The sequence below is a fragment of the Balaenoptera physalus genome (assembly GCF_965194825.1).
Source record: "Balaenoptera physalus genome assembly, chromosome: 10".
NCBI lineage: Eukaryota > Metazoa > Chordata > Mammalia > Artiodactyla > Balaenopteridae > Balaenoptera > Balaenoptera physalus.
In genome coordinates, this window is record NC_138889.1 from 111,170,121 (window position 1) to 111,190,861 (window position 20,741).

General features: G+C 56.6%; 1 protein-coding gene across 1 annotated transcript in view; it reads right to left on the reverse strand.

The window, feature by feature from the left end:
• Positions 1 to 20,741, reverse strand: part of SHANK2 (SH3 and multiple ankyrin repeat domains 2) — a 559,042-nt gene that overhangs the window by 153,722 nt on the left and 384,579 nt on the right. Inside the window, exons 16-17 of the mRNA XM_082476803.1 lie at positions 3,437 to 3,519; positions 1,719 to 1,843 (exon numbers count right to left, since the gene is read on the reverse strand). Coding sequence (XP_082332929.1) covers positions 1,719 to 1,843; positions 3,437 to 3,519 — 208 coding nt within the window. The remainder of the gene's footprint in view (positions 1 to 1,718; positions 1,844 to 3,436; positions 3,520 to 20,741) is intronic.

Here is a 20,741-nt window from a genome sequence, read left to right on the forward strand (position 1 = left end):
ACGCTCTGCGGCCGTCCCACGCTTCTTTTTTTGACTAGTTTATCAAGGAAACAATCTGATGAGCCTAACAACCAGGGATGCTCCTGCATCTGCAGCCCTCATTTATTATTTAAAACCGAGAACCAGCAACAGCTATGGCAACCTACTGGAGTCTCTCTCTCCGTCTCTGTCTCTCTCTCTCATACACACACACACACACACACACACACGCACACGCACACGCACACACACACACGGGAAGGGGACTTACATCACAACTGCAACCTACAGAGGATGATTCAACCCAGTCTCTCTGCATTTTCATGAGGTTACAAATCGAGTTAACTCACGAAACCACAGTGGGTTTCAGTCTCCACCATGCTGGGTACGCATCCCACAGTTTCAGTGGAGAAGAATCCAAAGGGGGGCGATTCTTCATCTGAGCCAGGCTCTGATTGGTCAGTAGTAATTTAAATACATCTTTCAGCACATAAAGTGAGACCGACGCACGATGCCTGGTATAAGGTAAAGCACCCTCTCTGTTTTACCTGGCTCTCTCTCCTCCAATAGTATCTCTCCTTCCGGATTTCCATCACTCTAATAGTCTTCAGAAACACCAAGGAGATCATGAGCAAAACTGCAGCTCAAAAAAGCACCCGTGGAAGGTTAGGCATCATGGAGAGAAACGGCTTCAAGTGGCCATCTCGCCATGGCCTGGATCGTCTCCTTTCCAGAACGAACAAGTGTCTGGCTGGCCCCACGGCGGAGGCACCGAGTGCCCGGCTGGACACCATGCACCCATTCTTTCCACCTACAGGTGGATTTCCAGAGCAGATGAGACGGGGCTGAGGGTTAGCCCCAAGGAACGCCCTTGCAAGAAACATGAACTCCCAACGGGGACCATCTGAGCTTACCAAGCCTCTTAAAAGTAATTTTTTCAAGGTATAACATAGTCTTTTATTCTTGATATTTCCAAAGAGTAACACATTCTTTTGAAAGTAACACCAAAAGGCAGGGAGCTCAAGTGTGCCGGCAGCTTGGTACCTCAGACACACCAACATGGCAACTCCAGGTGAGGCTTGAAGCAGCCGGGCACGCACGTCTAGTGAGATTTTTTACATGAAGAGGACCCTCCCTCCTTTCGCCTACTAGCAAAGGCTAGTTTTCCCAGCATCTGAGTTTAAAAGTTTCCTTTTTGTACCGTCAACTCCAGCCACCCACCTTGCCCAGGCTCCTTGGTGTTAGAAGGCCGTCAGCCATCCAACCGGTCAGTTACTTCGACTTAAAAATCAAGACTCTCAGCCACCAACGCTACAGACCTCATGTGAGCAAGAGCCATAGTACAGCGGTTTCCAGCCTGCCCTCGTGACACAAGAATGGGCCATGGCTCCTCTTGGGTCTATTCATACAGTCACAACCACAGATCCACGCGTGTCCCCGACATCACGGCAACCATCTTTCTCTTCCGTCTACCTCCTACTTCGAGACCAACGGCCAAGTTACATACATTTCAAGCCTCCAAAGAGATAAAGCCGAAGTCTCAAAGACAATCCCAACGCACAGTCCTCAGAAAATGGCATCCACCGCGGGTGGAAAAAACCAAGCAACCCCGGCCCACGGCAGCCTCCATGCGTGCCCCCAGATCTGGCCCAATGACCATGCTGCCAGACCACAGACCCCAACCCCACGAGAGTCGGCACTCTCCCCAAGCAGAAAGATATGAACACCGTTGTCCCTACCTCAATCAGGAAGTCCCCAGTCCTCAGTCCGGCTTGCCATGCCACCCCGCCTTCATCCACGGACTCCAGGTACTGCAGGGCTGGGAACGCTGGCGTTGGCGTGAACTCTTCGATGGGCGTATCCGCTGGGAAGACAAGGTATACCTCGTTACAAGCCTGGGAGATGTTTCCAAGTTGGTAGCCCAGGCCTCCCACGGGACCCTGGGAGAAAGCAGGCCCTTGTGTCTCCGTGGGAAGTGGGTGGCCCAGGCCAGCTCTCCCCTGGGAAGGGGCTGACACTCCTGGTCACGGGTCAACACCAACTCAAGCGACGGAGCCAACTGCATTTTGGTGCCACCAACATCTCTCTGGGCCTCTGCGCTGAAAACACAGGATAACGTGCTCCCCTGTCCATGTCTGTATGTACACGCCTGTCATTTTCTTTAAAAGCATCAGTGACTAAACATTTTCAGTTCTATAAATGGAAAAGTTCCCCCCATAACCACATGGAGCTACAGAAACACCACACTGAACCGCTTGCCAAATTTACATCTACGTAGACTCGCAACCAAGGGAATTCAACTCGGAGCGTGGACGGAACAGAACGCTGACCCAGTGGGTGGCTGCAGATTTGGAATCCGCTTATGAATTCTCTCTTTTGGGAGCCCGGCCCTCTGTGGCCACTCTGCGGCCAGCGTCCACGGGAGGGCTGGGCACCCCCTCCTCAGCAGAGCCAGCGTCGGCTTCTGGGCCCCAGAGCTGCAGAGGGAAACTCTAGGGGAAGAGGTGGACTTTCCTGGGTGGTCATGTGAGGCCGGGGGTGGCAGGTGGGAAGAGGAAGACGGCCTCGGTCGGGGGAGGGGAGACATCACACAGACAGTCATGGACACACACGGGGACAGATGTATCTCTTCTCCCTCCCTCTGGACGAGCTGCTGTCAGGGCAGCCGGAGCCTTGAGCAGGTGGGGCTGCCACCGGGGAAGGAGGCCTCCCGGGCCAGCACAGGTGCGGGACCCCCAGCGTGGCACGGAGGCTCCGAGATCAAACTTGCACATGGTTTCCCCACACACGCCGGGCACAGATGTCTCCTCTCACGGGGAGGTGATGCCATTTTGTTTTATTCTGGAAGGGAAGACCCCAAGTTCAGGGCTGGCGGTGGGTGCACTGCCGTGGAACATGTTCCTGGAGCCCTCACTGCAGGCCACGTGACATGTATGCTGCCGGCTGGGCCACGGCGGAGGGGACCATCTTGCAAAGTCACCTTAGAGGCGGGCACCCGGACGCCTGCCGCACTCGGAGCTGGAGCCCACTCCCAGAACGGGGCAGTTTTGCGGTGCCCGAAACTCGGGACCGGCTAATTCTGGGCGTCTCAGACCAGGATCTCCGAAGCCAGCCACAATCAGGCTGAACTAAACCATGAAACATAGATGAAACCCATGAATTTAAAAAAAAAAAAAAAGAGAAAAAAGAATGGGGGGAGGGAGGGAGGGAGGGACGGGGGGAGAGAGAGAGAGAGAGCAATATTGTGTACAGAAAATTAAAAATATTCCTAAAGGAAGCCCCGATGTTTTAACAGGCAGAATGTTAAAGAACATGGTTGTCTAGCAACCGAGTACCCCCAGGAAAAGGGCTTCTTTTTGAGCTGGGGAACATTTTTTCTACAGGCGTGCACACAGACACACACACACACACACACACACACATGTGGATGTATCCAGGCTGGGAGCCGCGCTCTTACCTTTCGCCCCGCGGAGCACAAATCCGAAGCCCTCATTGTCTTTCTTCTGCAGGACCACGGTCTTCTCCTCGATGATGCAGTCACTGTAGAGAGAATTCCGGGGATAGCGCCCATTACTGTAGCCCGTCACCATCACCGTGGCCGAACCTCCACCGGGGACGTTCATCATCACAGCCAATTAATCACCCCAGCTCGCCGGATCCAGGCAGCATGGAGGCAACCGAGCCGGGTGCAGGAGGAGCGAAGGCAGCTGGGGGGCAGGCTAACGGGATAGGCGGGCTCGGAGGGGGGGGCCGGGCAGAGGCAGAGCGGGAGCGAGCAGGAGGCAGGAGTCATACGTGGTGATGGCAGCGCGGGCTGGCTCTGGGCACCGGAAAGCAGAGAAAGTAAGTGGCCCGCGGGCACGTTGGAGGCCGCGCGTTACGGAGCCCGGGCCGGAGGCAGCATTCAGGGCAGCGCACGGAAATCAGCCGGAGCAGACAGGAGGCAGCAGGCTTTTTTTTTTTTTTTTTTTTTTTCTTCTTCTCGAAGGGCTTTAAAAAAACATCACATTCTTTGTGCTCCCTGCAGACGCGGCGACCCCTCCCTCTGCTCCGGGGGAACGCGGGCCCCCCTCGGTCTTCCGCGGAGCCCACAATGCCACCGGCGGCGGCGGCGGCGGCCGGGCGTCATCCCGCACGGAGAAACCGCAGGCCGGCGGAGGGGGCGGCCGGCGGGCGGGGGCAGGTCACTCCAGTGACACGGAAGCCACTGACAGCCCGGCCTCCTTTGGAGGGTGGCGTGCCGTGGGGACGGGGAGAAAGGGGGCTGCAGGCTCCCCCCTTGGAGAGACAGTCTAAAGCCACACCAGCTGCCTCTTGGCACAGAATTTTTTTTTTTTTTTTTTTTAAAGGAAAGAAAACCCAAAGCTCCAACTTTGCTTCGGTGGCCAAAGCCGCCCACCATCCAGAGTATGGGCGCGTCGCCACGTGATCAACCGCCCGCGGCACCGGGTGCAGGACCGAGGTGGACTTCCCGGCACCCCGCCCACCTTCCGGGGGCTGCATCCCTCCAGGATTCCCTGCTGCCCCGGAAGTAAGTCGGAGGGGGCGGGGAGCGCCGCTGCGGGGGAGGGGGAAGGGGGAGGGGCAGGAGGCAGCCCGGAGACGCTTTCTCCAGGGTCCTAAGGGGCTGGCGTGGGAGGGCAGGGTGAGGAGGAAGGGCCCCGGCGGGCGGGCCCCCAAGAATTCCGCAGGCCTCTGTCCTGGAGGGGGAGGCCTGGGGATGCAGACGGCGAACGGTGGGACGGGCTCGAAGTCCCAGACGACTGAAGGTCAGCTTTGCCCAGCCCTGGATTCGCCACCTGCAGGAAGCACGTGGCTCCCGCTTGCAGCCAACTGGGAGCAGCACCGCAACCCAGGTAGGGTGGCCCGGGAGGAGGAGGGCTGGGGAGCTTGGACAGCGCGATGCGCAGCAGCTGAGAACGTCGCACAGCACGGACGAGGCGGGGCAGCTTCCGAGAGGTGGGGGCCGCAGCCGGAGGACACACAGGTGTCCCGGGCCACTGCTGAGCCCTCCACCCCTGCATGAGGTGCCGCACAAAGGAACTCGTGGGCGTGACCCTGCCTTCCAGGAAAGCACGGAGGGACACACACCTTGACAACAGGCAGACCACGCAATCCAGGATGACCGGTCCAGGGTAGTCTCCGAACCTGGGCCGGGGTTCAGTCCCTGGGCACTCACTCAGCCTGCCAAGTACAGGGAGCCCCAGGTCTGGAGCTCAGCCCCCATGGCCCAGCAGCCGAGGGCTGAAGCCTGGCCAGGGGTCTAGGCCTGGGAGTCCGTGGGCAGGTCACATGCTGGCCGGGCCTTCAGTCGGTGACCGAGCTCTCTGAACCTGTTTCCCCTCACATCACAGCGTGGTGAGAACAAGCCACGGGCCTCCTGAGATTCCAGTGAGGTCAGATGAGGCGATACCCACGGTTTGCGGTGGAACCAAAGAGCCCCAGGGAGCCATTGCTTTAACTGCCGCCATCGGGAACCAGCTGGCGGGGAGCCAGGACCCGGGAACCACAGGAGCGGAAGGGGAGGGGCTGGGTGGGCGGGGCTCTGGGGTGAGCGGACCCTCCACCAGGCCTGTCCACCTTTCCATCCCATGCCTTCCCCGACCAGAATGCAGACACAACTGTCTCCCCACCACCCCTTCTCCCCACCTCTGAACTTCTCAAGCCTGAGGGCGCCCTGGCCGGGCAGGTGCAAACCCGCCACCTGCTCCTCCTGCTTCTCCAGCGAGAGGCCTCCAAGGGCCCGGCTGCTGAAGCCACGCCTTTTGCTCCTGCACGTCCCCCTGCAGGAGGGGCCCCTTGAAACTCTGGAAAGATGATGCCTGCCCCCGTGGGGACACATGTGGCCCCCGACGCCTGGCTCTGCCCAGCTCCAAGGTGACCCTGTCCCGCTCTCCCCTCTCGTGGCCTCACCGTGGGCCGGCTCCGCCCGCCTGGCAGGCAAGTCCGACACCTTCAGCTGGACCCTCCAGCTGTCCCCCAGGCCGGGGAACCTGTTAGGGGCAGTGTGGCTGGCCGGCCACTGGTTGACTCCCTCCCTACTGACCGTGGTGGGTGAGGGAAGGCATTAGCGTCACGCAGAGCTCAGCTGAGATCCCGGCTTTGCTCTGGCCCCGAGGTCACTCTGACCTTCAGAGCCTCAGGGTCCCGCTCTGCAGAATGGGAATAATAGCAAGGCACGCCTTGAGGACCTCAGCAGGAGTTAGCAAAGCAATCCATCGGAGCCCAGGTACGCAGCACGTGTTAAGAACAGCAACCGTCCCGAGCGGGGTCATCGTTTGCATGTGCCGACCCCCTCCTCCTCCTGTAAGGACCCCTCCCAGGCTAATGGCAGAGCCCCTCTCCTGAGTCCCCTCTTAAGCCTCTCAGTGGTTCCTGACTTGTTGAAGAACTTCCTGACTTGCTCATGGCTGCCTGTCTTGTCCCTGTGCCGTGTGGCTACATCATCCTGCTCACTGAGAAAACGCCTGACTCCTTAGTCTCTGATCTGAAGAAAGGCAGCTTGAACTCCCCTCTCCTGCATTAGTTCAGTATCTAAACAGCCCCCGGTCCCCTGCCCATCATGACCCCATCTCACCTTCATTCACAGACAGACCTGGGTTTGAATCCCAACCTGGGCATTCACCAGCTTAGCTTCTCGGAGCCTCAGTTTCCCTACCTGCAGTGTGGGAGCAGTAATTCCTGCCTCGCAGGGGCTCTGAGGAGCAAGCGAGGGCAGTGCCTCTGCCCTCACAACAGGGGAAGGTGCCCTCGTCGGCATCCCCGTGTGCCGAACCCCCCAGGAGACAGTGACCTCTTCCTGGGGTTACCCAGCACGGGGCCACGTGAAATGGAGCAAAATGGGCATGAACGCAGGCGTGCAAAACAGGGGTGGCGGTGGCAGTGGCCGAAGGAAGACCGCAGGGTTTCGAGTGAAGAGGTCTCCGGGACGGTCCCCAGAGGGCAGGGCAGCTCCGCATTGTGGAGGGCCTACTGCATGCAGCTGGCTCCGCCCAGGATGGGAAAGGCAGTTCCGGGCTGTTAGAAACCTACAATCTGGGTAGCAGTCCTTGAAAAGCGATGGGAAACTCCAACCCAAGAGTCATTCCCTTAAAACAGGAGCAAACGTCTAGTTTTGTCCGAATGGCCCGACCACCCGCATGGGATCAGAATGGGAAATCCCACAGTCCAGACCTCAGGGCGGGTCCTTCCCCAGGTGAGAATCTCCCAAGGGGCTCTTTTGGCTGCTTTATGAACCTAAAAACCGTCTCAGGATGGCAGCCGCGGCATCCGGAAGACGGGGCTTCTGTGTGCTGCCGCCAGAGATGCGCCAAAGCCCCGAGAACCAGAGGCCGCCTGAACCTCTGCCCCAGGCCAACCCTGGTCCCGCCCGAGCAGATCTGCCCTCCAGATGCAGCCCCAACGCACGAGATCTGACTTCACTGGGGCAGGACCTCGGCACCTGCACGGCCCCCATGCTGCACCCCCTGCTGTGCACACAGAAGTCACCACCACCTGGTCCCTGGGGACGGGGCCTAGGGTCGCAGACAGCCCAACCCAAAAGTGATCACACCCACCCTGCTTTGCATCTTCCCCCTGCCTTGGACCCCAATCACAGCCCAGCCTCACGGCCGAGTCTCCTCCATTTGCTCAGTTTCACTCCCCTGAAATGCCCTCAACTTGGCCTTATAATTTACCCACGTCCTCCTAGTACCTCACTGCCTCTGTTCCACGTTCCCTTTGCCGGCCACGTCCACCCAAGCCCTCCTGACAAGGGGCCATCACATAATCTCTCCACGGGGGTTCCCTCCAGCCTTGCCCCAGCCTCTGATGGGGCCCTTCGCACCTTCAAAGCCATCACCTGTGGCCTCCTTGGGAGCAAACATCATGCCCCTTTCTCTCTGAATCTCCCTACATGGCATAACGTCTACTCCTGGTAAGGTTCTAACTGTGTGTGTTAATGAAAAAAAAATGTAATCCCGTTGTGCTCTCTTCAAATGTGTTTTCTGAACAGGGCAGGAGAGCACTTTAATGTACCCCAAATGTACCCTCCTTTGGCAGTTTCTTCTAACAGGAGCTGTGGAAGGTAAAGGGGGTGGGCATTCAGCCCCGCCAAGTACAGTTGCTCAGGTTGTGCACAGTACAACTACGGAGAATACCATTATATCATGGCCATCATAGACCCATATGTTAATTGCGGTGATTTTGGCTCAGCTGGAAGTAAAGGGCCTCGAGGAAGGGGCAGGCACCTTTATCGAGTTCATGCAAAGACGGAGTACAGGCTTTTGGCTGCCTTGGGGAATGTAAGAGATGTCCATAGATGCCCGTCTACCTGGGGGCTGGGCTGCCGTGGAATCAGGAGGTGTCCATATAGAACCACATCAACACTGGGAGACACAACCCCGTGTTGTAAGTCTCCTGGGAGCCACACGGTAGAGACCGTGCAAGGTTTCCATCTTTTCACTCCCTAATAGCCCCATGCACACGGCAGGAAAGAGTGTGCTGAATAGACATGGAGCGAGGCAGGCGTATGGTGGGAAATCGGTTGGCTGCAGAGAGGGCCTCAGAGTCCCTGCCCCACTGGCAGGCCTGAAGACACTCCTGGTGCTTGCCTGGCAAGACCGCAGGTGGCCAGGCCTCAAGTGGCCTTAACTGTGGCCCCATGATGGGCCTACAGAGAAGGCTGCACTTTGCTTGGGTCCAGAAGGTAGCAGGTCCCAGCGATGACAATTGGCATTTAGGATTTGTCAGTCACTGAACAAGCTCCCTTGGCAGTGGTATCTGATCCTGGAGGAGCTGTAAACCTGAAGCCACAGGAAGCCGGGCCCGGGCAGCCGAGATACAAGAGCAGGTGGGGCCCTGGGGTGGCTCTGTCTGCCCTGTCTCACGTGGGAAGGCTCATTGCAGGCATTTTAATTTTGAACACAAGGACTGTTGGGGTAGACCAGATGGCCTCAGCCGGGCTCTCAGGATCCCAGCTGGGATGTGACCCTGACAAGTCAAACAGCTCCATTTCTTCCCTGCTCCACTGGGATTGGGTTTTGGCCTAGGACTAAAGTTTAGAAGCAACTGGGGCCAATGGTTAAGCTACCACGTTAATTCATAAATTAACGCAGCCCTTCCTTACTGAATACCTTACTTCAGCTGAAGTGTCAGGTGATGGAATGGACATTGGGCATTTTTGGAGGGAACAAACCAGACCCAGTCTGGCCCTTGTGGACACGTCAGGGGTAGTGGGTTGAATGTGGATCCCGAAATTATGTTCAAGTCCAGCCCCCCATATCTGTGAATGTGACCTTATTTGGGAATGAAGTCTTTGCAGATGTGATTAGTTAAGGTGCTCAAGAAGAGATCGTCCTGGATTTAGTGAGGGCCCTAAAACCAATGACTTGGTCCTTAGAAGAGAAAAGAGAGGGAGATTTGAGACAGAGGCTCAGGGGAGAGAAGGCCGTGCGAGTGAAGACAGGCAGAGACAGGAGGGGTGCCGCCACAAGCCGAGAAGCAACGAGATCGCTGGCAAGCACCAGAAGCTGGAAGATGGAAGGGAAGATCCTCCCCCGGAGCCTTTGGAGGGAGCGCTGCCCTGCCGACACCTTGATCTCAGACTTCTGGCTCCAGAACTGGGGGAGGATACATTTCTGCTGTTTGCAGCCACTCACTCTGTGGTCATTTGTTACAGTAGCACCAGGAAACTCATACACCTGGCAGGTGGGAAGATAAATATGAATCCAACCATCACACAAATGTGTAGGATACAGTGCTGTGTGAACTAGAAGGGGGCTGGAGGGCTTCCTGTAGGAGGAGGACCAATGCATGAATAGGAGTGAGTGGGTTGAGAGGCTGGAGAGGGAAAGAGGGAGAGAACATTCCAGACAGAGGTGGAACCACAGGAATAAAGGTTCTGAGGCCCACCTGGGAGGCAGGAGGGGCCGATCACACCAGGCTGTGGGTGTGGGCCACCTGCACACCAAGAGCAAGGCCCAGGGGTGGCAAGAGGCTGGAATGCAGCTTCAGGCAGGCCCAGGACAGCCCATGCTTCCCCCTGGTATCACCCGGAAGGCCAAAACGATAGAAAGCAGCTGATCTACTACTTTCCCCACTAGCCTTTTCCCGGCCAGGCCTGAATCCCGCTGGGATGACCCAAGGCTGACTTAAGCATGTGGCAGAAACTCCGTCCCACAGCCGTGTTTCCTGCTCAACAATTCACACAGGGAGGTCTGCTGTTGCTGGTGTAACCGCTCTTCCCAGGCAGCAGAACGAGATGCTGGCCAGAGATGCTGCAGGTCATCAGGCCGGCCCAGCCCCGTAGCAGGAGAGGATGTCAGATGAGGCACAAACGCGGGTGCAGGAGGGGCACACACGCTGGACGCGGTGCCTTGGTCAGCAGCGCTGATCCCCTTCAGCCTTGCAGAAGGGGCGGTGTGGACTGCCAGGCCCAGGCAGCAGGGCTCTTTCAGCAACTGGGCCCTACAACCCAGCCCCCAGCTGCCTCAAAGCTTTGGGGACCCCACAAACATGTTTGCAAGCTGGAAAAGAAAATCCACTGGCTCCAAAACCCAAACAGCAAACAACATGGAAATTAGCCTGTGTTTAATTAAGTGTCTCTGAAATTGAACATGGGGTCAACTTCATTACTGGCTAAATTTTGTAACCATCACGCACCCTTACATGTGAAAACTACCTGCAAGTCAGATTTTCTCACTTGGAGACACTTCGTGGGTATGTGGCTCAAGGCAAAGAAATCACAGAAGCCGCTGGGGGTCTTCCTGCACTGAGCTACTCACAGGCAAATGGGTCCAAAGGCAGAATTACCAAAATCATTTCAGAACGATTGTGTGTGTGGTGAGAAGGTATGTTGAATGTGGGCTGTGGGCGTGATGAACACAGCTGATGAGATCTGGGCTGGGGCGGCCGGAACTCAGGGTGCAGGGCCCCAGGGGGGTCTTTCTAGAGCAGCGGAGGCCACGTGGGCAGCCTGGGGACACCTGGGGAAGATCCTGGAGGAGAGGCCGGCACGTGTATCACCTCTGAAAGCTCCTCCCAGAGCACTTGTGGGGGGGACCTCGCCTTCTCCAGGGCAGGGAAACGGAGCCCCAGAGAAGCCGCGTCTGCATCACTCCCCGTGGAAACGCATTTCGGTGACAGAGCCCGATGGAGGTGGGAACTGGGACACTGTTCGAAAGAGGGGCCTATAGGGACCGGGAATGGCAGCGGCTGTCCTAGAAATTTCCGGGCTCTGCCCATCAGGATGAGGCTACACAGAGAGCCCGTCGGCTCTTCCAAGGGGGATGCCAGGGGCCTCAACAGGTGTCCCAGCTGGGCAGAGATGCCAGGCGCGGGCAGGCGGCCCAGCTCACCACGGCGGCGGTGCTGGTTGCGGAGTGGCACAGAGGGCCGCCCCACAGATGGCAGGGCCAGGCCCGGTCCTTGGGAAGGGCTGGTGGGTCATGAGCGAGCGGGAGGGGTTCCCCGAGTCACCTGTCACTCGCCGCCAACACTCACTACGGGTGGGGCACCTCTCAGCTCGCAGCCACACATGCTGCTCCCTGAATCCTGCTTCCTGCATCCCGGTCAGGGGAACACTTGGCGTTGCCCTCTCGCCCTCCCCACCCCTTACGAGCAGGAGGCAGCCCTAACTCCCAGGGGATGGGAAGCCCATGCCACCTTGGTGCTCAGGGAGGCGGGCTGTGCGAGGCTGCTCTGTGTCACGCGCGGGAGATGACAAATGTGGCCGATTCATTCACCAGTGACACGGCTCCTGGCTCCTGGGGACCTTGCCTGTGAAGCGGCATCATCTCTATCTCACGGGTGAGGATGACGGGCTGTCCCCACGGAGCCCACCCACCCAATCCGCGGAGACGCGCTCTTACGGGAGCCGTTTCTCCAACAGGCGATTCTGAACACGCCCCGCCTGCCATGATCACGGCATCTCCCTCTTCATCACTAACATGATAAACAATTACAAGTTTTTCCCAATAGAAGCAATAATGTGCAAAGAACTTGATTCAAATTAAATTGTCTCATGACTTTGTAATAAATCACCCCAAAGCATTCCCTAAGCACAATCAGGCTGTGTTACCTGCCAAGAATGGAGAAGACAAAGACACAGCTTAAATGCCTTCAGAATAATGACAGGAGGTGATCATCGCTCCCCGAGGAGATGAATGGAAATGTGATCGAAAAGGGAAACCAGCCACTTAGGAAGCTGAAAGACCCGGGTGGGGGGGGTCCCGGTTTCACCAAACCAGCTCTGTGACCTTGGATGTCAAAATATGGATGTCAACCGCAGCCTTGAAACATCACAATGGGATAAGAAATGGGGTAAATAAAAAAGAAATTAGGAGTTTGGGACTAACAGATACACACTACTATATATAAAATAGATAACCAACAAGGACCTACTGTATAGCACAGGCAACTACATTCAATATCTTGTAATAACCTATAATGGAAAAGAATTTGAAAAAGACTATATATATATATATATGGCTGTATCACTTTGCTGTACGCCTGAAACTAACACAACATTGTAAATCAACTATACTCCAATAAAAAAAAAAAAAGAAAGTCCACAGCACAGGGTGTGACATACAGCAGAGGGTGGCAGACTTAATCAGCTAGTGAGAATGTACCTTATGCGTTCATTCTGAAAACGTTAAACGTAAACTGAAATATTTGTACATGCTCCCTACGTAAAAGAATCTCCTGGTGACGTCAGCAGAGCATCCCCAAGCCCTCCTTCCTTACAAAGGTACAGGCAGACCTTGCAGATATTGGGGGTTCAGTTCCAGATCACGGAAATGAAGGGAATATGGAAACAGAGCGAGTCACACGAGTTTTCTGGTTTCCCAGTGCATATAAAAGTGATGTTTACACTACACTGCAGTCTATTAAGTGTGTAAAAGCATTATGTCTGCAAAAATAATGTACATACGTTAATTAAAAAACACTTTATGGCTGGGCTTCCCTGGTGGCGCAGTGGTTGAGAATCCGCCTGCCAATGCAGGGGACACGGATTTGATCCCTGGTCTGGGAAGATCCCACGTGCCGCGGAGCAACTAAGCCCGTGCGCCACAACTACTGAGCCCGCGTGCCTAGAGCCTGTGCTCCATAACAAGAGAAGCCACCGCAATGAGAAGCCCACACACTGCAGCGAAGAGTAGCCCCCGCTCGCTGCCACTAGAGAAAGCCCACGTGCAGCAACGAAGACCCCACACAGCCAAAAAAATAAAAATAAAAAAATAGAAAACAAAAAAAATACTTTATGGCTAAGAAATGTTAACCATCATCTGAACCTTTAGTCAGATGTAGTCTTTTTGCAACAGTAACATGAAAGATCATTGATCACAGATCACCGTAGCAAATATAATAACAATGAAAACGTTTGAAATGTTGTGAGAATTACCAAAATGTGACGCAGAGACACCAAGTGAGCAGATGTTGGAAAAATGGCGCCAACAGACTTGCTGGACACAGAGTTGCCACAAACCTTCAATTTGTAAAAAATACACAATGAAGCAAAGTGCAGTAAAGGGAGGTGTGCCTGGACATCCTTCACGTGTGCTTATTTAGAGCAGGACCCTCCTGTGAGTCAGAAAGCCAGGAGGCGGGGGGCCCGTGAGGGAGGGATGCCCAGGCACCTCCCTGTGCTTTCAAAGTGGCAGGAGCCCCCAGGGCTCTGCCTGTGTAGACGCTGCGTGCTGCCGTCATGAGCAACGTGCCTTCCCGTGTCACCGGAAAAGCAGGGAGCTCAGCCTTGCAGGACGGGGCCCCCCAGCAACCGGGGAAAAGATGCTCCAGGTTCCAGGGCCAGAGGAAAAGAGCCTTGGTACCCATGCAAGCGGGACGCAGAGTGCCCAGGTGCCGGTCCCAACCCGAGGAGTCTTCCTGAAGCCCCTGTTCCCTCCCAACCTGTCGGTACGTGTCATCCGCAGGAGCACCAAGACAGAGCCGGCATGTGCACACCTGTCCTGAACTCCCCGTATCCCAAGGCCCCATCATCTTTTCACGTGAGGACCACAAAAGCTTCCTGACAAGTCTCCCCTGAATTCACTCTTTATTATAAAAACCTTAAATCAGATCATATCTTTCTCACTTAAAAAATACTCCAACGGCTGCTCATCAGAATCGGGTAAAAGTCCAAATTCCCCACTGTGGCTAAGGCCCTGCGTGCTCTGCCCAGGGCTCCTCCTCATTTTCCCTGTTCCAGCCACACTGCGGCCATCTGGTCAACCTCGCCTCCACTGCAGTGCCTGCGCTCTCCTTGGAACGCTGTTCCAGGTCCTCATGAGCCAGACTCCCGTCACTGGTCACGTCCCGAGGTCACTTTGCAGAGGGGCCTTCCCTACTGCCCAGACACACCCTCCATGTTCCCGATGCTCTGCCCTGCCCTCTGCTTTATCTCTCTCTTTTCACTTACTGAATTTGAAATTGTGATTTATTTGTTTACAGTCTGATTCTCCCAGCAGCGTGTGAGTGCCCCCAGGTCGGGGCCTGGTCCTGCCCGCCTCACTTCTAGGCGGCCCACTTTCTAGTCCTGGCTCTGGCAAAGGCTGGCAACGGGACCCTGGACAGGATCCCCACCCACTCTGGGCTTGGGGTCAGAACATTCTAGTAGGTGCTTAAATGATGCTCACTGACTCAACAAATGACACCTAAGCCCGGGACTCTCGTGTACGGTCTGTGATGCAGATGGGGTGACCCATGTCCTGGGCTACCCGGGACCGAGGGGTTTCCTGAGACACGGGACTTTCAGTTTTAAAACCAGGCTGGTCCCAGGCAAACCAGGAAGAGATGGTTGCCCTCCTGTTCCGCCGCCTTCGGTGGGGAGCACGGTGCCCACAGCCCTGTTGAAGCCGCTTTCCCACACTACCTCCCCCAAGACCCTTCCCACACTCCAGGCGGTGGGATCATTCTCAGGAGAGTCCATGAAGCTGGTGGGGGAAGGGTTTGCCCAGGGCCACGCGGCTCGGCCAGGGGCAGGGCCAACTCATCCACCGTGGCCTTTGACCCTGAACTGAACGTTCTTTAAAGAAAACAAGCAAAATACAGACACACACAAAAAAACCAAAACTAGGGGAGCAGGACAAGTTCCTGGCATTTTGCTGGGAGTACAGGAAGGGGATGCTGTGACTTTTCTTCCTTTGGTGATCAAAATGACAGGCCGGGCCGCCCCACCTGTCGGTCTCGAGTTTGCCCCCAAAGACCACGCTGAGTGGGCTGGCGGACAGACACCGGGCTCAGCTGGCAAGGCCAGTTCCCGAGTCCCTCTGGGGGTGGTGGGCATTGTCCACAGCTATAAAGCCACTGAATCAGACTGAGCGGGGGTGTCACTCGGGGACCCTGGCTTTGGAGAGGAGGTGGAACCTGGGTGGGGTGAGGGGCATGGAGGGCTCACCCTGACCCCACAGTTCCCCTGCCAAGCTCACCTGCCCAGGATGGCTCTGACCTCTAAGGTGAGAGGTCGCGAGAACCCCAGGCCAGGCCTCGGCTGGAGGGGAGAGCCCGGCCACCGCTCCTGTCCACCCCAGACCACCAACCTCCTTCCACGGGAACATTTTATTCTTGTTCCAAGTGCTGAGGCTTAGATGAGAGATTGCCTCCACTGAAGGGGCAGTTCTAAAAGTCACTCAAAGGGTGAAGGAGACACACTTCCAGGTGGATGGAGCCCTGTGAAAGGAGCTTGGCAAACGTTCTAGATCAGGGGTCGCCCTTCTTTCTGTGAAGGGCCAGAGAGTAAATATTTCAGGTTTTCTGGGACATAGAGTCCCTGTTGTAACTACTCATTCTGCTAGTTGTGGCTGAAAGGCAGCCATGACACTATGTAAATGACTGGGTGGAGCTATGTTCCAATAAAACTTTATTTACAAAAACAAGCGGTGGGCCGGATTGGGCCCGTGGGCCGTGGGTTATAAAGACATGTTCTAAATGTCCTGAAGACACTTGAACTGACACAAATAATACATGTATATGAGTGCCTCAAGATAACCCACATGTACCTACATATAATAAAAGCTAAGAAAGTCTTAATCCTCCTATGCAAGCAACACTTATATGACCGCACACAGGTGCCAGGTTTGATATATCTGAGCTTTTCCTCTGAAAAGAAAAAAAAAACTTTTTAGAAATGGGGTCATCTGTGAGGTGCCCTAGAAAGGTTCAGAAGGATCATACGGAGTCCTTTCTGAAACACAAAGAGACACCCTCCCGCCTTACTGTGTCTGGGTTTCTGTGTGCTTAGTTGGCTCAAGGTGGGAGGAGGTCTGAATTCTGGCTTAAGTGGTTATAATGGAGAAGTAATAATAGTAGACATTATAATTACTATGCACAGTCTTTGAGCACTTTTGGTCACTAGGCACGGTTCTAAGTGCTTCCTGTGTTAAATTCATTGAATCCTCATGATGACCCCATGAAGGAGGTACTGTTGTTACTCCCACTCTCTGGATGAGGCAACTGAGGCACAGAGAGGTTGAGTGATTTGCATGAGGACACACAGCCGGAGGCCAAGCCGTGCCATCTGGGGCTGGTGCCATGACCTAGGACTGCATGACGCTGAACAGCTGGGGGTCACTGGCCAGGTGGGGAAGGACCTGTCGGGGCGGCAGAGTGCCGGTTCCAGTAGCACATTCTGGAGAAGGCATCTCTGACTTCCTGTCAATATCTGAGCTCCCCAGAGAGCCCCTTGGGTTACCCCAAGAAGATTCTGCCGGTACATCCTGCTCCACATCGAAATACAACCGGAAATGGTGTGCCACAGCGAATGCAAGCAAGGAAGAACACAGTGGGGTGAGCAGAGCCAAAAGCAGAGAGAGGCCCGACACCTAAAATGGTGCAGAAACCAAACCTTCTGTGTGAAGGTTTGCCGTTGAAGTAGCATGTGTAGTTCTGAAAGGGCACGCCTCACGACTCCCTGTTGCAACGAACGGGCCACCTGCCAGATGAGAAGGGCTTCCTGGCTGAGAGGCGTGCTGCTCTCGTGCTCATTTTCTTACTTCTGCCTGGAACACGCTCTGTAGGCTTGCTCTCGCTACATACCGAAGTCCTATTCATCTTTCAAAACCCGCTTCAAAAGCCACCACTTCCAGGAGGACCCACTTCCAGGCACGGCACGGAGCCTTGTGCCTCTCACACACCCAGCTCCTTCCCCCGGCCTGCTTTCTACTACCAAGGCTGGAAGAGTCAGATCCTTGCTTTCCCAGCCTCCCTTGCAATTAGGGGTGGTCACTGGACATGGTTTTGGCCAATGAGACCTGAGGGTGAGTCTCTGGGGGCCCTCTTGGAAATATTTTACTTGGGGGGAGAGAGATCAGAGGAGTGCTTCCTGGTGCTTTATTCCCCTATATTCTTGCATAAGATTTGCTCTAAGGACATGATATGTGGAGCTGTGGCCACCTTCTTGTGGCCATGAGGGCAAGGCCAAGAAGCTTACAGAGACGCCACTGACCCATGGGACAAACCCTGGACATGCCTTCCTCCAGGCTCACCATTGTGGCCTCAGCCACCCTTAGTGGGGTTTTTATTATTTGCAAATAATAAAAGCTTCCTAGTGGACATCTAGAGGTTGGAGAGGGAGGGTGGGGAGGTTGATTACAGATTAGAGCATATGGACCATGCCCAGATTTCAGGATGCTAAGACTTCCTGATAAGTCCAGTAGCCTTCAAGTTACGTTCTGGGCTGGGAAAGAGTCCTCCAGACCCTACTCCTTTGCTGGCTGCTTGCTGGCAGTGAGGACTCAGGAGCCCTGGTGACACAGACCTGAAGTTCTGCACAACCTTCAATCTTCCAAGGAAGATCTGGTGACAGCCCCTCGTCTCACATGGACTCAGTTCAGAGAGTTGAGAGCGAAACAAAAGTGGTTTTCTTGGGCTTAGCCAAGACTAATTTCCCGCCAACCATAACACGGACTCCCTAAGCATCCCGGCTGATCCAAAGCTCAAGGTCATACAGCTGCCAGGGGGCGGAGCTGGGCATCCAGTGGAGGTGCTGGGCTGCAGAGCCCCCTTGGCCGGCGGAGGGAGACCACAGATCTCCTCCCTGGCCCTCAGCATCCTCTTTGGGACGTGCGCTGTCTGGGGCAGCTCCTCCAGGCCCCGCAGAACTTGGGGGCCTGGGACCCACGTCCTGTCTCCCCACAACTAACACAAAGGGCCGCTGTGCCCGAGCCGGGTGAGGACCAGAGCCTTAGCCCTGGAGCAGCGAGGGAGTTGGGAAGGACGGGCCCCCAGTCCCCCCTGCAGGTCCGCCCTTCAGGTGACCTCCCCTGAAACGCCTCCCTGCCCCTTCCAGCCGCCTGCCCCATGCCGTCGGCCTGTTCCCTTCACTCCACCAGATCGACAACAGTCTGAAACGACCTCCCTTCCTCTCCCCACGTCCCTGGAGGACCCCCCAAGATGGGGCCTGGGGTGGGGAGGGCAGGGTGCTGTCCTTCCTGCTGGCCCTGCCCTCCCCAGAGCCTCGGGTGTCTCCGTGCACAGTGGGCACCGGGTGGTTTCTGTGTGTGACCTGAGTCCCCCGTCAGAGCCCAGGCCTGGCCCAGACCTTTCCTCGCCCACTGCCTGCCACCCACCCCAGCGCCCGACAGGTTCCTGGCGGCCCACGTGCCAACACACAGGGTGATCCATTTCCAAGACCCCAGGGCCCACCCAGGGTGTGAGTTCTGCCTCTGGGGGTGCACAGAGGGTGGCGGCAGGCGGGTGTCAGTCCTGGGCGCTCGTTGGGGGCACTCGTGTGCCCGAGGGAAGACATACGTACAGTGGCTGGACGGCGTTCCCCCAAAATTCATGTCCACCCTGAACTCGGAATGTGACCTATTAGGAAACAGGGTCTTTGCAGAAGTAATTAAGGTAAGGATGGAGGAGAGATCGTTCTGAATCCGGGGGACCCTGAACCCAGTGAGAGGTGCCCTCATGAGAGGGGAGACAGAGAGGGAAGAGGAGAAAGCGATGTGAAGACCAGGAACAGACCGGAGCAACGTGGCCACAAGCCCAGGGACAGCCGGGGCCCCAGAAGCTGGAAGAGGCAGGAAGGAGCAGGGCCCTGCCCACACCTTGATCTCAGACTTCTGGCCTCCAGAACTGGGGGAGGACAAATCTGTGTTGGTCTAAGCTGCCCAGTGTGCGGGCGCCTGCAGGGCAGCCCAGGTCACTCGTTCAGGGAGTGACCTGGGGAGTGATGTGGCCGCACAGGCTGCCCGGAGAGGACGCCGTGGGCTCAGGCGGTGAACGCCGGCTCCACGCTCTGTCTGCACAAAGCTCTGCGCAGGTGCCGGGGCCGGGATGGGTCCCTCGGGGCCCCACGGTCTCCCGAGGCTCCCGGGACAGCCAGCACGCTGACCAGGGGTGGCCGGCTCCCTGGGGGAGCAGCACTGAGAAGGCAAGTGAGGAGCAGGCGGGGCGCCGTCCTGATGTCACACTGGTCAAGGTGGCCTTCCTCCAGGTGCTGCGTGAGTCCGGCCTCCGTGGCCCTGCCCTGTGCACCGTGCTCCCGGCCAGCGCCTTCGTTCCCGGAGGCAGGTGGGCTCTGGCCGGGGCCTCTGCGGCAGCAAACGCCTACCCTCCTTCTGGGTGGCCCCGGCACAGCCTCAGAGCCGGGGGACCCCGTGGATTTTCCCAGTGGGCACACGAGCCCAGACCTCATCTCCTGTCCCGCAAGCCTCCGGGATGACCGGGGGTCCCGAGGAGGCCGATGAGTGAGGGAGGGGATGCAGTGGCAACCATCTGGGAGAGGAGCCGGGGTCCTGAGTGTCTTCCTGGCCTTGGGCAAGTGGCCGGAGCTCTCGCAGCCTCAGTCTCCCCATCTGTAGAGTGGGGCCCTCTCTCCCTGTCCTGGGCAGCAATGTGCTCACGGCAAACAGGGATCAGAACGGCCTGTGCCAGGGTTTGTTCTCACTGCTCACAAACACTCGTATTAGTTTCTGTCGCTTCTGGAACAACTTAACACAAACTTGGTGGCGTCCACAACGCAGATTTATTCTTACACTGCTGGAGGTCACAGGTCTCACGGGGCTAACATCAAGGTGTGGCAGGGCTGGCCCCTCCCGGAGGCCCTGGGGGGAGAATCTGTTTCTCGCCTTTTCTTTTCTAGAGGCCGCCTGTACCCCTTGGCTCGTGGCCCCTTCCTCCATCACTCCATCCTCTGCTCTTCTGTCATATCTCCCCCCTCCCTCTGCTTCTGACCCTCCTTCCCCCCTCTACTAAGGACCCTGCAATCAACACGGGGCCCACCCAGATGTTCCAGTATCATGTTCCAATCTTAAGGTCAGCTGACATGCTGACAAGGTCTCACGTGCAAACTTAATTCTCCTTGGCCATGTGACATAGACATGTGCCAGAGATCAGGACGTGGCGTCTCTGGGGGGCCACGACTCGGACCACCACACCGCCTAAGCCCCCCCTCCCCACCGGTGGAGAGACGGCGAGACAGACCCGGCTTGCCGTGCAGGCTGGGGGTGTTGCCACTAAACCTCGCCGATCTGGGGCTGACTCATCACGTCCCAGGCCCTGCCTGGGGAGATGCTGGGGTGGGGGGAGAAGCAGGTCGGCACGGGCACCGGCACGGGAGCGGGCAGACAGTACCGTGCGGACACATTCACGCATTCTTTCCTCGTAAGCCACGCTCTCCCGGGGTTGGAGGAACAAAGCCAGGCCAGTAATTAGATCACATGCAGTTACCCATGGAAACAGCAAACATGCCATTTCCTGGTGGCTCTGCTGTCACCTGCCCTGACTGGGAGGAGAGCAGGGCGGTGACGTGGGCGTCTCAGGGGCCCCCGCTCCGCCGCGTA